At 39.9% G+C, this 14,990-nt stretch overlaps 1 protein-coding gene across 1 annotated transcript in view; it reads right to left on the bottom strand.

Moving 5' to 3' along the window:
- Positions 1 to 11,266, bottom strand: part of rps6ka4 (ribosomal protein S6 kinase, polypeptide 4) — a 39,102-nt gene extending 27,836 nt beyond the window's left edge. Inside the window, exons 1-3 of the mRNA XM_034177784.1 lie at positions 10,468 to 11,266; positions 1,588 to 1,659; positions 1,099 to 1,166 (exon numbers count right to left, since the gene is read on the bottom strand). Of these exons, the coding sequence (XP_034033675.1) occupies positions 1,099 to 1,166; positions 1,588 to 1,659; positions 10,468 to 10,555 (228 nt within the window). The 5' untranslated portion in view covers positions 10,556 to 11,266. The remainder of the gene's footprint in view (positions 1 to 1,098; positions 1,167 to 1,587; positions 1,660 to 10,467) is intronic.
- Between the last annotated feature and the right edge of the window lie 3,724 nt (positions 11,267 to 14,990).

The following is a 14,990-nucleotide window of genomic DNA, read 5'->3' as shown; positions in this document are numbered from 1 at the left end:
GCGCTCCCAGGCGCCGTCGTCAGCCTGTTTCAAGCTGAAAACCTCCACATTTCAGGCTCTATTGATCCAGGACGTCGTGAGAGAACAGAGAAATTTCAGAAGAAGTCGGTTTCAGCATTTTATCCGGATATTCCACTGTTAAAGGAGATTTTTTTAATGAAAGACGTGCGGACGGATTGTCGCCTGGAAAAACACCTCTGTTGGAAGCCTTAAGGACAAGTTGGAACATGCCCAGCTGTTAAACAATTTCTCAGATACTCACTCCACTGAAAGCCATCAAAAGCCGCCTGGATTTTACAAATGGTTATCAACACGGAGGTGTTTTTCCTTACTCTTCTATTTAACGCTTCCTTTTTAGATATACCTTAGTATACTAGCATAGTTCCACCTTAGAAATGGAATATAATATATAATATATACCTTAGTGAAGTTTCCTATATTAGATTTTTCACAGTTATATACAACACTTATTAGCATTTTTAACAGGCTGCATTTATGACTAACTGCCACAGGTGCACAAAACCTTCTCACAGATGCTGCTTTTACCGTGACCGCATCAAAATGAACAGTTATCACTTAAAAACGAGTCATCATAACACATCACACTTGTGTAAACTTTGGAATTAATCTGTGCCTCAGCACACGCTGGGACGCTTCTAGTAACTACGTCAGCTGTCGGAAACACCCAAGTACTCAGAGTACTTTGTTTTCGGAAGTCTCCTTACATGTTTGCTGCCAATGCCATATACTTTAAAAAACTGGTCACGGAAGTCATCGGATGGTCACTAACAGCCTAAATCGAAATTGTTTTGATTTCAGTGCGACATGCCCTTTAAATGTGAAAGTCAGTACCACAATCACATCTTAACAGTTTCACTTCAACTCCATTGCAATGGTGCCCAATTACTTAAGAACCTGATTATATATATCTTTTAAATCAAAAAATTTTACTGAATGCTTGCAAAAACACACACACAGTAAGTGGTAAGAACTGAAACCTGAAATTAAAAGCAAAAAGCAAACCATCCATTTGAAATAATTTTTAAAGGTTTTAATTGATAATGACTGAAACTGCTGCAACCAGTCACCAGATCTCACCTTCATGGCGTATAGATGGCCTGCATCGTGACCGCTGTTCTTCCTGACTAAAAACACTTTTCCGTAAGCTACACCAAGAGAAAGAAAAACATGTTTACAGTTACTCAAATTTCCTCCTATAACAAGTGAAAATAAACAAACATTGTAACACCATTAAACCGAGCGGGGCTTGTGTGAAACATGAGTACGGGGAGAACAGATGCACATGCTGCACCCGGCCTGTGAAGGTGAAACACTTATCTTGCACACAACATCTTATCAGTTGTTATCTTGGCAGAAACACCTCGGTGCTCTCGCAGGTATTCAGTGTGGAACACATCTAATAATAGAGTTATCTACAAGATATGGTCCACGCCAAACTTTCAGGCACTTGGTCTCAGCAGATACATTACAAACAGTAAATATGTTTTATTCAGACAAATGAGGGCAGAAAATCCATCACGTCTGCTTGAATTACACTTCATACTGACAGTTCACTTAGTGATTTACCTCCAGTGCCCAAGACTTTAATCAGCTCAAAGTTCTCCATGCCGACCCTCTCCGTGTGGCCTGTGAGGTTCGCTAACATGAGACAAGAAAAATAACACGATTAAAATCCAAATTCAGACCACAGTTAACAGACACATTCCCTACAGGGGAAAGAAGAAATAAAGAATACAACAAAAATTACACAGAATGGAAAGACAAAGATGTGTGCCATCCGTATGAAGTTTGTATTCACAAAGGGGCACTACTGTAATGCATAGAAATATTCTTTGTTGTTTACCAGATCAGGTGAGAATCACCCACATTTAGCTCTGTACATCGAGCTATGACGTCATAAACATCAAACAGAATAAAATTTGGAGTTGAATTTTAATTGTGTTCATTAACTCAAGTGATACAGTTGTGGTTTGGTTGATGTACAATATTAAATATGTGACAAGTGAATATACATTCTGGAAAAAAATTACTCTAGAAAGTAAAAAATAAACTCAAAGGAGGAAGAGTTTGATTTAATGCTTTAAATGTCACTGCTGCAGAATGCATTATAAGGTTATAGATTATAGATCATTCTAAAATAATTTTTTTTAAATTTATTTATTTATTTTTTTAAGTGTTTCGATTTTGCGGTGTCCGACTTAGCATTCATTCAAAAATTCACAAGAAACACAGTATGGTACTCGATATTTACTGCAAAATATACACAAAGCAGGCCTATTACTCTGATTTGATCAACAAAAACAAGCATAACTCAAAGTTCTTGTTTGACATGGTGGCAACATTTATTCATGGACAACCACCTGTAAGTCACTCTCCTTTTACAGCACACGTTTTCTTGGATTACTTCGAGAAGAAAATAGATGACATCAGGTTAAACATATCCCAGCATGCCTTAACCAGCCACTACACCCTGCTATTGAGGTGGGTGCCATTATTGAGGTATTACCTAGATTTACAGAATTTGACAGTATCTCACTAGATGTGCTGATGAAACTTGTAATGTCTACAAAAAACACAACCTGCTTTTTTGAGCCTATACCAACAAAGCACTCTTGGGCCGACTGTGCTGGAAATAATTAATCTCTCATTAACTTGTGGATCTGTTCCTAAATGTTTCATATCTGCAGTGATTAAATCATTATTTAAGAAATCTATTCTCAACCCTAGTATATTGAAAAACTATCGGCAGATATCAAATTATCATTTTGCTCTATAATTCTGGAAAAAGTGGTTTCATGGCAGCTCGTGGACTATCTTACTGAGAATAATCTCTTTGAACCACTGCGGTCTGCTTTTAGAAAATATCATTCCACAGAGACGGCTCTCACTAAAGTGGTGAATGATCCTCTGCTTGCAATGGATTCGGACACCACTACGGTTCTGGTGCTGGTAGATGTCAGTGCTGCGTTTGATACCGTGGATCATCATATTCTACTTGATAGGCTGGAAAATAATTTTGGGATTACTGGGAGTGCCCTTGCATGGTTGACGTCATACTTGACCAGTCATTTTCACTGTGTTTTGTACAATAACAATACACAGGGATGAGATTGGCAAATTCGATTTTCAGAGGAAAATAAGCCAGGGTCCAGGGGCCGCAGGCCCCAGCGGCTCCAGGGTGGAGCCAAAGCATTTTTGCTGTTTTAAAACATGCAAATTGCACTAAAATGATATTAAAAACTACTATAAATGTCAGGTGTTCATATCTATAATTCAAACTGTAAACCGTTACTAAGACCATCTACTGTACATGTGTATTTTTGTGACCAAAATATTTTTTCATAACTAGATTTACTTGATTTTCAGCATTCTCCACTTTCAGCATGACACACTTGTCAACAAACATACATGTAAGGAAAAGGACAAACGCATATATAACCTTTGCGCTGATTGGTCATAAGCTTTGTAATAACCAATGAAAACGTGCGTAAGTAATAGCTTCGACTGCGCTTCGATACTGTCTCGGTTTTTATGATTTGTTGGAGGGAAAACTACCGAATATTGGAAGTTGAAAGACTACACAGTTACCTCCCTTACACTACATGCTCATTGTGCACCTACTTCATACTGGTCACTGATCAGCACAGCGTTACTTCCGCGTTCGGCTGACTGACGGACTGATCGAACTTGCTGCGTCGGCGATAACAAACAAAGACCACTCAGTGTTCTAAATAGACGACAATTTTATTAAACAAAGGTACTCCTGGCATTAATTTTTTTTTTTGCATTCTTACCCCCCCTAAAATTTTCTCAACGGATTTAGACGTTTCACAAAATCAATCCCCGGGACTGTCAAATCTGGAAAAATCTCATCCCTGAATACATCTAACCTTAGTGACATGAAATTTGGGGTTCCACAGGGTCTGTCTTAGGCCCCCTGCTTTTCTCCCTTTATATAGCACCCCTTGGGAACACACTGTAGCATTTTGGGATTACCTTTCATTGCTATGCTAATGATACTCAGTTATACATGCCGATAACTGCTGGTAATCTCATCCACATAAAATCCTTATAAGATTGCCTTGCATCAGCGAAAAGCTGGATGTCTAGCAAGTTCCTACTTTTAAAATCTGACAAGACAAATGATGGTTCTTGGTCCAGTGAGACATCGGCATTGAGTTTTCCTTACCACTGCTGCCTGTGTGCTTGCTCTAGGGGTTGTAAGGTCAAACCTTACTTGTGTGAAGCACCTTCAGACAGCTTTGTTGTGATTTGGTGCTATATAAATGAAATAAATTGAATTGAATTTTAAATTCAATCATAATTCATCAAATTTAAATCAAGAAAGCATAATTGAGTGTGATACATTTATTGTTTCACAATAATCAAGTAAAAAAGACAATCTGACTTGCTTCATTTTGCATACAAATGGAAAATGTTTAACATATTAATAAATGATTAATTATTTATTACTATTATTATTAATGAATAAAAAATAAGTTACTGCAGGCCAAAGGCTACAATGTTTGTTTCAAAATCATGTGGGTTTTATCACTTTCGTAAGAGCACCCACTTCCTGAGCAGAAGCTCATCTGATGTCACACAAATTTACACTGAAACCTCATTTTGTGCATTTTAAAGAGGTCATATTCTGTTGTGCATTTTCAGCAAACTAATAAAGGTCAGCACGTGTCTTAATAACAAATATGAGCTCTTTGTTGCACTTTATTTGTTTTGTTATTGTTATTATGGCCAAAGCAGTTGGCCATTACCATGAATCAATGCAGTCAACAAAATAAACTCATAGAATAAATACCACTCATTAAAAGTACATTACAACAAGCACAAAAATCCAAAATTAAAGCACTGATAATATAGAAAACAGGTGCGACTTATACTACAGTGCAAATATACTATGAAAAATGTGGTGTTGTGTAGGTGCTACCTTTCAGGCTTTTATAAATATTGATTTTTTTTTTCCTATAAACAGTTATTTAGACTACAGATTACAAAAATTATAATATAAAATTAGCACGATAAAAGTACTATAAAACTAAAATAAAATATCTGCATAGTAAACAAACGGTGAAGGAGTAATATAAAGCTATTATAAGAATGTAATATACTTATTTCCATAGTGTGTACCTTATGGTACTGTCAAAACAATAATTTTGATTCATTAATTACACTGGTCATGATTTTTCTTGCATGGAGTTTTTCCAATGGACTTTGGGTAATTTGGGGGAACTGATTCTGAATCTGGTGTTAGTTTTTGAAAATTACATCACATTTTTGAGATATGAAAACATATTTCTTGTATCAAGCACTGAAGCAAAAGCTGCAGTCTTGCAGACCTTTTTGGCGCCATGAATGGCATTACGGCTCTTGTTCACATTTCATGAACCTAGTTTAAAAACTATGCTTTGGAAGCTGCTTTTGTGCAGGATTAGTGGTGTCAAACTCGTGAGTGAATGAGCAACTTTTACATAATCCATCAATATGGAACATACAGATTGCAAGAAAATGTGATGTGATAGAGAGAATCTGAGCTCAGATTCAGAACCCCAAAATTACCCAAATCAGTTCTCAAAGTCCATGCAAGAAGGGTTTTTTAAACCAGTGTTATCAAGCCCGTAAGACAAAAAAGAAACAAAAAAGTCTATTAATCTCCTCAATGCCAGGCCAGAATGATATATTTTCTAATAGCATCAAGGCAAAAAACAAGCAAATACCAATTCTTCTGAAAATCAATAATGCTTTCAACGTGTCAGCAGAAAGGTGGGGAATAAAGATCTCCATTCATTTTTTTTCTTCTTCTGTAGCTCTACTGTACACATCGTCAAACATCTATTAATTACTTTTTGTAGAAACAACATGGAATAATCTCAAACGCTTGTTCAGCCATAAACATTTGTCAGTCACAGACGTCTGAAACATCCCCCTGCCCAATTTAAAAGTCAAATTACATAAATAACTAAAACTAGTGATTTGAAGTGATACTGTTTCCTAGCTTGATCCAAAAATATGGCTTCAAATCGCTAGTAGTTGCCACTCTCAGTATGTAGTGACTGTAAGGTAGAACACAGAATGACGTGTCCTGTCTCTGACATCATTTTCGTGATACCAACCATGATTTTCTCGCCCCTCACTGGTAGAAGTTCTGACCGAATTAGACATGCATGAATCTTATTATATGGCAACCAAAACAAAACAAAAAAAAACAGGTGTTTTTTTTTCTAGTTTGTTAAAGAAACTAAACAACTCACAACTTAATACTTTCACAAACCAAAATTACATATACACAGTGACACATTAGTGGAACTGTGTGTCCTTAAAAAGAAGACACGAAGTTTCAGCAACAATTTGCCACTGAAGCCTGCATTTTGTTTGTTTGGGGTAGGGGGGATACCAGCAACTGTTGATGCGACAAACGTTGCACCATGCCAAGTCCGTAACTATACTGTTAACCAACTGTAACTGTTGTCATGAGTCTCTTACTGGCTTTCCTCACTAGTCTGGGTGCACAATTAACCAGTTTTTGAGAACTGCCAGCTTCAAACATATTTCCCAAACAGTGCCTAACTGTTTATATCTCTTATAGATGGTTGAAAATTAACTCTAAGACATATTCGGTGACTTGGAAAGTTTTGTGCACCTGTCACTGCACGTCTTTTGGCTGCTCCTGTTCATTCAGGGTTAGCATACAGTGGATCCAGTATGGATGTGCATCCTGATTTGGCACAGGTTTTACACCAGATGCTCTTCCTGACACACCTCCAGGTCTACACTGGGCAAAAAAGGTGCATGAAATTAAAAGTTCATTACATGCATGCAGTGAACACCAGGACACTGTCCATTTATTTAACAAATCCAGGGTGCCCTGACCTGAGATGATACCCAACATCTTGTGTCTAAGTGTACTTTCAGAGGCATCACATAACACACTTATCGCATCCCAAATGAGAGGCAATCTGATGCAATGACCAGTGAGTATCTGTGGACAAAGACAGTTTTCCAGCATTCCCCAAGTGTCACCAGCCTTTTTAACACAGAACATTAGTACCTTCCCTATTTGCGGGTCCTCTTTCATTTCTTCACCTGGAAACTATGTTTCAATTTGACTGGAAGTTAATAACTGGCAAACTTATCAGGCAGAGTACAATTCAGATTCAACTCCAAAAATTCTTGTTTGGGTGTCTCCATTAATCATGATCCTTGACTTTCTGAAGAGGTTTCGCATGAAGTATCAAGCATCAAATGACATTTGCAAACGTAGCAGAGGTGGGGGTCACTGGTCTTCTCAAAATAACCCAAGATCGCCTTAACGTCCTAAGACAACAGGCAGCCCCATATTTCAGCAGTGATACAGACTTCTCAAGCAGCGTGGTAGTCAAGTGGTCAGTGCACTTGCCTCCAAAACAGAAGGTTCCTGGTTCAAGACTGATTTCTGTGGAGGTGCATAAGGTTAGTCATCCAGCATAAAACCTTTGCCAAACCAAAATGCAGATCCATTCTGGACTTACTGTGGCAACCCCAAACAAAAAGGGAGGAGCTGAAATAACTTTTACATGTACAAAATCATGTTGCCTGCTGTGGGATTCAAACCCACCTTCTCCAATCTTAACCACTGGATCATGCATCAATGGCAAATTTGGGGGGGGGGGGGGGGTGCTTCAATGTTTTTTTTTTAAATACAATAATGGGTAAAGGCAGGCTAGAACCCTTCTTAATATGTGTAAAAGAAAACTTGCTATGCACATGATTTACTGTACATTCATCAAAGCCCAAGAACTGCCCGTATTTTTAATTTCATTGGAACAGTCAGTTATATACTTTAGATTACATTAAGAAATATTGCTTTATTTGAATTTATTTCTGAACATATTTTAAGTTCTGTTAATTCTAAACAGACTGCATTTATATAGCTCTTTTCTATCTGCATCACATGCTCAAAGCGCTTTAAAATTATGCCTCACATTCACCCATTCACACAGACACACCCACACACCGATGCCAGGGTGCTGCCATGCACGGCGCGCACTACACACCGGGAGCAACTTGAGGATTAAGGACCTTGACCAAGAGCCCTTAGTATTTTCCAGTCAGGCTCGGGAGTCAGGAAATCGAGCCTGAACCGAGGATCCTCCGGTCTCAAGCCCAACGCTTAACCACTAGACCATCACCTCTCAATTCTAACCAGGACTGTACACTGCTGGGAGTAGAAAGAACACAGAAGCTCTGTTCTTTACCCATATAAATCAGAATGCAACACTTCAAGAGGATACTCAGCTATTAGTGCAGACAGAAGACAGAAATGTTGGTTGGTATGAAGGAGTGAAAAAACAAAGTCTTGTTCTCACCAACGGAGAATCGAACCCTGGTCTCCCGCGTGACAGGCAGGGATATTTTCCACTATACTAATAAGGAATTAACAATAAGTATGGAGTGACAGAACATCAGTTACAGCAGCTGGCATAAGAATAGTCCCTAAATTTATCTTTACGGCTGCCATCTCTGTAACCACTTCGTTTTTCTTATAGCAAGAGAATATATCTGTGTAGTTGAAGTTGGGGGGGGGGGGGGGGGGGGGCGGCGCACAGCCCACAATATCGTACATGTCCCGAATGTGGCTGTAGAGCCCGACCGATATGGATTTTTTTTGAGGCCGATGCCGATAACGATATTTGGATGAAAAAAAAATGCAGATAATCGATAAATCGGCTGATTTGCCGATAGCCGATAAATCAGACGATATATTTTTTTTTTTTTAATGAATAAAATGTTCTTTTTTGGACCCTTAACAAAAAAGGTATGAGCTAAAAGCTGAAGCTTTGTCCTCATATTAATTAACTTTATAACAGAGAAGACTTTTCAAGTTCAAAAAATGCAAAAAATACAACTGGAGCAGTTAGGGAGCTATTCAAACGGGCCATCTAGTAAGACATCACTCCTGAAAATGATCTTTGCCATATCACGTAAGGTAAATCTGCCCTACGATTGGATTTTGGAAAACCATGTGACGGAGAACCAATTCCAACTGGACACTCACACTGTGCACATCATCACACATCTTCTATGAGGAGTAGCCAAGAAGGCCGACAGTGGATCCGCGGAGTTAACTTTTCAGCAAAAAAAAAAAGTTTCTATCTCATATCATTAAAAAGTTATTTACAATTGAGTAAAGCTTGGTCCCAGAGGGTTAATGGCGAACGGCAGTAATTCCCAGAACCCTTCCGGATGACCAGTGAATCTGAATGTTTCAACCTCTTAGCAGTAAACGAAAGTTTTTCATGCTAGAAATAAGGTCTACACCACGTGGGCTTAATAAAAAGCGTGACCGATGCAATGAAGCACATTTGACACATTACTACATAAACTGAGTTAATCAAACTGAGTTTAACTGAAACGGGAGAAATGTGGGGTGAATGTAATCGTAAAGTTATTACAAACAACATCCTTATAAACTTACTTGTATGCTTTTGTCAGCTGATCAGTGCAGTGTGATGGCGAACTACGGGGGCTGGTGGTGAACACATTTAACCAGGGGTGTAAGCAGCTCTCAGTTGAATGGAGTCAGAGCTCCATCTACTGGACAAACAGTGGAAGGACATTTTGCATTGCCGACACAAACATTATTTCAGTTCTATCAGCAAAATTTCGGCCGATAGTGAGTACTTTGAAAAGGGCTTATATCTGCCGATAATATCGGCCGGGCTCTAGTGGCTTGTGTATGACTTACAGTCATACAAGTCCCTTAGGCTGCTTCCTTGTTTGCACTCGGACACCACAGTAAATCTGAGCTGGATCTGCATGTTGAATTGGCACAAATTTTATGCCAAATGCCCTTCCTGATGCAACCTCACGTTACATGAAGAAAATTGGCAGTGGTGGGATTTGAACCAGGAACCTTCTGCAATGAAACCAAGTGCACTATAACCACTTAGCTGACAAAATAAAAAGGGCTATAATATTAACACTAAATTATGTTGGTAAAGTGGTTACACATAATGCAATATAAAACTTGCAAATGCAAAAACTGCAGCTTGCCAAGCCAATTGTTGAACTTTTCAACTGAACTTCAGTTTTGTTTTATTTTGTCTTTTGTTCTACATCTGTATGAAAAATGCAAAGTACTGTAACTTTAAAACTGTGACAACCAAGGGTCAAAGAGGTGCGTACCTTTGACCCAAATGAGCAGTGCAATTTTGACGATGCATCAGGACATAAAAGACAGGCTAAACACGACAGATTATCAATATATAATTCACCCAACATAACCCCTTTAAAACAATGCTGTCCAGAGCCACGTCATAAATTGACTCCGTACTGCACAACACTAACCTACACTGTCAGAATAGTGTTGGAAAAAAAGAAGAAGCGGTCTTGGCCTTGCAATAATCAAAATAGTTTTATTCTTGAAGGTGTGTGAAGATAAATCCTACTCACCATTCGTGATGTGATGTTTGACGGTGCAGGCGCTCTCGTTGCTTTTTGAATCGGAGTCATCGCTACTATCAGATGCGTCCCCAGACATAATTCACCAAAGCACACTGTACAGACTTTACACAACTAGATCGTAAAGTATTTGGGTATTTGTTCGCCAGCCAGCGGTAATTTTATTGTGGTTGCATTATGAAGTTTACCGGAATGATCGCAAGCATGCGTTTTTCAGACAATACTGGGTTAGTCATCGTGATATTTATCATTTAGGTTCTGTGATTTGCCCGAATCAAGCAGAAAATACGTAGTTATACAGGAAATATTTTCTCAACAGCGGCTCACCAATAACTAGTTTTATGTGTTGTCTTATGACACGTATTGACGTTTAACTGAATGTGCATCAATTAAGTTTAAATAGCCACCGTTAGCATTAGCAGTTCATCTGACCACCGGCATTTACCTAACATTAGCCAGTAATAAATGTAACGTTACATTTGTGTTATTACCCAGGGCGTACGCATTTACAGTGCTGCTTATTTAACAGAACTTATTTTTTCACTGGTATGCTAACAGTTAGCTAATGCTGCCCGTCAAACTTTGGATGTAAGCTAAAGCTAATGTGTTAACTAGCTTCCTCTAGTATCAGCTACCTTACGCAATAATAGACAATGCTAGTGAGTGCAGTTCCTTATCTTCCTTTGTCGCCACTGAAATTAAGTTAATCACTTGCTCATGACGAACAAATTATCTGCGCCTTACTTAAAATATTACCAGATGCTGCTAACTGCTAGCACCTGGGCGACGGTCAATCACGTGAGCAACTAGAAAGGGGCGGGGCCAGTTGACAGGTCGCGCCAGGATAACATGAAAATTTAAAAGATTAATGAAGACGCTTGGGGTTTGAGAGGAGAATCACCAACATTTTTCATAGAATAATATACCTCACAAACATTAAGAGATGCAAGTTGTTTTTTTTCCCCTCTTTTTATTCCTCCACTTTCCCAATAGAAAAGAATAGAATGCCCTTTATTGTCGTTATATACAATGTACAAGATTGGAGAGAGCTGCTTTTTCCGTGCAGACAAAATGAAAAAAATTATAAATAGCTATAAGTATAAAGTCCTACAGGACAGTGCAATGAAAATCTCTGGGCAAATGTAAGAAAGAATATGAGATGTATTTATTACACAGGATGAATAAATATTAAAGGTAGTGTGTAAAGCAGAGCAGCAGTGAGTGATACATACATTGCACCTTATATGATGGCTCTCTCAGCAAGCAGCTGTTTTTTAGTGTTTGTCCTTGCTTCGATGCACCTGTAACTCCTGCCAGAGGACAACAGGTCAAAGCTGGGAGCCGGGTTGTGTAGATGTTCGTCAGGGAGGGGAGAGAGCAGCCAACAATCCCCTGTGCTGCTTTGACTGTCCTCTGAAGCCTCGGTCTGTCTGCCTTCGTGCAGCTTCCGTACCATGTGGAAACAAGGAATTTCTTTTCCCTCAAAAGGTGTTCCACAGGATTTCGTGCTTGGTCCTCTCCACTTTGAGCCCACGCTTTAGAATTGTGACAAACTTAGATCATTTTGATTTCAGTGTAGAAAATCTACGTCTAGTAACGATCCAAAGATGGCTGGTTTAATGTGAGAATGTCAGTGCACACCAACACACGGTCCTTGACAGATCCTTAGCCTGGAAATCCCAGACGATAGGGGTCTGACGACCTGTTGCAGACAGTCATTGGGTTACAAGCCATCACATCCTCTGGCATTGAGGACTTGTTTCACCAGGACTCCATTAGCAGTTTCATGTTCAGGGCTCTTGTTGGGTCCTCATAGCTATCGTAGCAGGCACGGGCCACACACGGCCTCCACCGTATTTCATCCAAATAAGTGATGCCCTACTTGAGCCATTACCCTGGTGTCACAATATGGATTAAGGGCTGGAGCTTGAGACCCAATTCGTTTTTGAGAAGTACATGTGGAATAAGTATTTTTCTGCCTTCATTAAAGTTTAGATATTTTTTTTTTTTTTTAAGTAAAACATTTTCAGATTGTGTCAAGTGCGCTACGGAGAGTATTTTATTATTACCACAATCAGATGAATCAGTCGATCTAGATGCCTTCAGACTGATTTTGGAGGAAGTGACAGCCTGTATTAAGCAAATCAGTTATGCAATCAGTCAAAACCTCCTACTTGACCTCAGAGATACAATACAGATAACACATTTAAGTTCATTATCATTTAAGGCAATGGCCAACAACCTGCCATTATTTGAGGTACTGATAAAGAAATTTGTAGCATACCATCTCTTGCAGTAGTACCTATACCAAGCACCTGAAGAAACAAATTAACAGAGAACTTACATACTTTAAACAACACAAGAAATAAGAATACAAGCCCCTAGATATGCATGTGTAAGGAATTATGAGAGAGTGTCTAGTTGGAAAACCCAATTTTGCTGTTACTTGGTAACTAAATTACTCCCCCCCCCCCATATACTATTTTGCATGTCTTACTTTTAATGTTCATTTACAGTCTAGCACAAACTTTTGACACCTCATGCAACAAGCCTACACATTTATGATAGTTTTAAATTCAGTAGATCTGAACAAAAGAGCACCCAAGAACCTTCAGTTAATGTATTTCTCACAGTACACCTGACTCATGTTAGTACATTTCACGCCGTGGGACAGTTTCCTTTACATCATGGAGAATACCACATTCGGCACATGTCACTTTTATTTGTACAATTTATGATTATATGGGTCTTTAATAATAATAATAAAAATCCAGCCCCTATTTACTGCAGTAATGTGTTCCAGAGTACAGAGAATGAGAATACCTGGAGCGCTGAGCTGCACATCATGGAAGGTTGAAGCGCTGCAGCGGAAAATGCATGCTCTGCGCTCGTAATCACTGTTGATTCTCTGGCCGACTTCTCCGCTGTTATTTACATTTAAGACGTGAAAACTTGTGCTTAGGTCAATTCAGATATGTAGATTCAATTTCTGAAGTCAGATTTATTATAACTGTTGATCATTTCTCCCTATAAGGCTGCGAATGGAGCATAAAGTGGAGCTCCTGTCAATAGAAAACTTATGTCATCAGTCAACTCTCTGGCTGATTCCTCTTTTTCCTCTGTGCTTTGACAGCGTGGGATTAGAATGAAATCATCCCACGCTGGACCACAGCCCCCAGCCGATCGCGGCCACCGCCCGCCGAGTAAGGCCAACCATGTGGAGCACGTGGGTGCCGGAGCCCCTACTCAAGCACCCGACCACCGAGATCCCCGAACTGGCCAGCAACACTGCTCATGAGCTCCAGAGCCCTTGTTTGCATGACGGCTGTGCTCGAGTGTCGGGCTGCTGGGATCCTCGAGCTGGCCAGTGACGCTAATAGAGACAGGGGGAAGACTCGTATCATTCCCCGTCACCTGCAGCTGGCTGTCTGCAACAACGAGGAGCTCATAAGCAGCGTTGCCGGTCAGTTCGGGGCTCTTGGCAGTCGGGTGCTCGAGCACAGCCACAGGGTGGGCGGGGGCTCCGGCACACACGCAGAGCACGTGGGTGCCCTTCCTCGGTGGGTGGTGGGCACGGTTGGCTGGGGGCTGCGGCTCAGTGAGGGATCATTTCCTTCTAATCCTTCGCTGTCAAAGTGGGGGTGGGAAGGAGGAATCAGCCAGAGATTTGACTGATGACATGAGTTTTTTTATTGACAGTGCATGATACAGAGCCCCACTTTACGCTCCATTCGCAGCCGTACAGGGAGAAAGGATCAACAGTCATGATAACTCTGACTTCAGAAATCAAATTACGTATCTGAATTGACTTAAGCACAAGTTTTCATGTCTTAAATGTAAATAACGGCGGAGAAGTCGGCCAGAGAATCGACAGTGATTACAAGTGCAGAGCATGCATTTTCCACTGACAGCCCGAGACCCCTGCAGCACTTAAACCTTTCAAGATGGCGGGGCCGCAATCCGCTCAGGGCAGGCCTTTTGTACACCTCTGCCCTATCTAGTAAATCTGTGGGTGGTATTAACTCAAATGGCTGCTTCATTGGTCTTCAGGGAACTTACATGTCAACAAGTGCAATGCATCAGGAAGTTACATCACAAGCCCATTAAACAGAATAGTAACAAATGCATTCTAGAAAGGTAAATCCACCTTTTACCCATCACATTATTCCAAATGTGTTCAGATATTCAAGCGGGATGTCATTGTTACACTATAGACACCGGTAATACGGTTTTAACCTTTAGACAGAAGAAGACTGAAGGCAGTATCAAGTTTGAAATTTTCGAAACACGTGCTGTTGCCCTACAAAACGTGTGCACCTCATCACTAAACTTCGCACATCGAGACCAACACATCACGAACTGGCTTGGCATTTCCCGTCAAAATCTAGCGACTTTTCTGGCAGTTTTTTCCTCAAGCATCAACCTGGACATGGGTTGCAAAACAGTCTGAAACCAGTTTTGAGAACGGTTATATCGGCTTTGATGCAGACTGCTGCCAGAATCTTGTACTGTAG

Source organism: Thalassophryne amazonica, chromosome 9 (assembly GCF_902500255.1).
Source record: "Thalassophryne amazonica chromosome 9, fThaAma1.1, whole genome shotgun sequence".
Taxonomy (NCBI): Eukaryota; Metazoa; Chordata; class Actinopteri; order Batrachoidiformes; family Batrachoididae; genus Thalassophryne; species Thalassophryne amazonica.
Note: the sequence above shows the minus strand (reverse complement) of the source record. Positions and strands in the feature narration are given on the sequence as shown.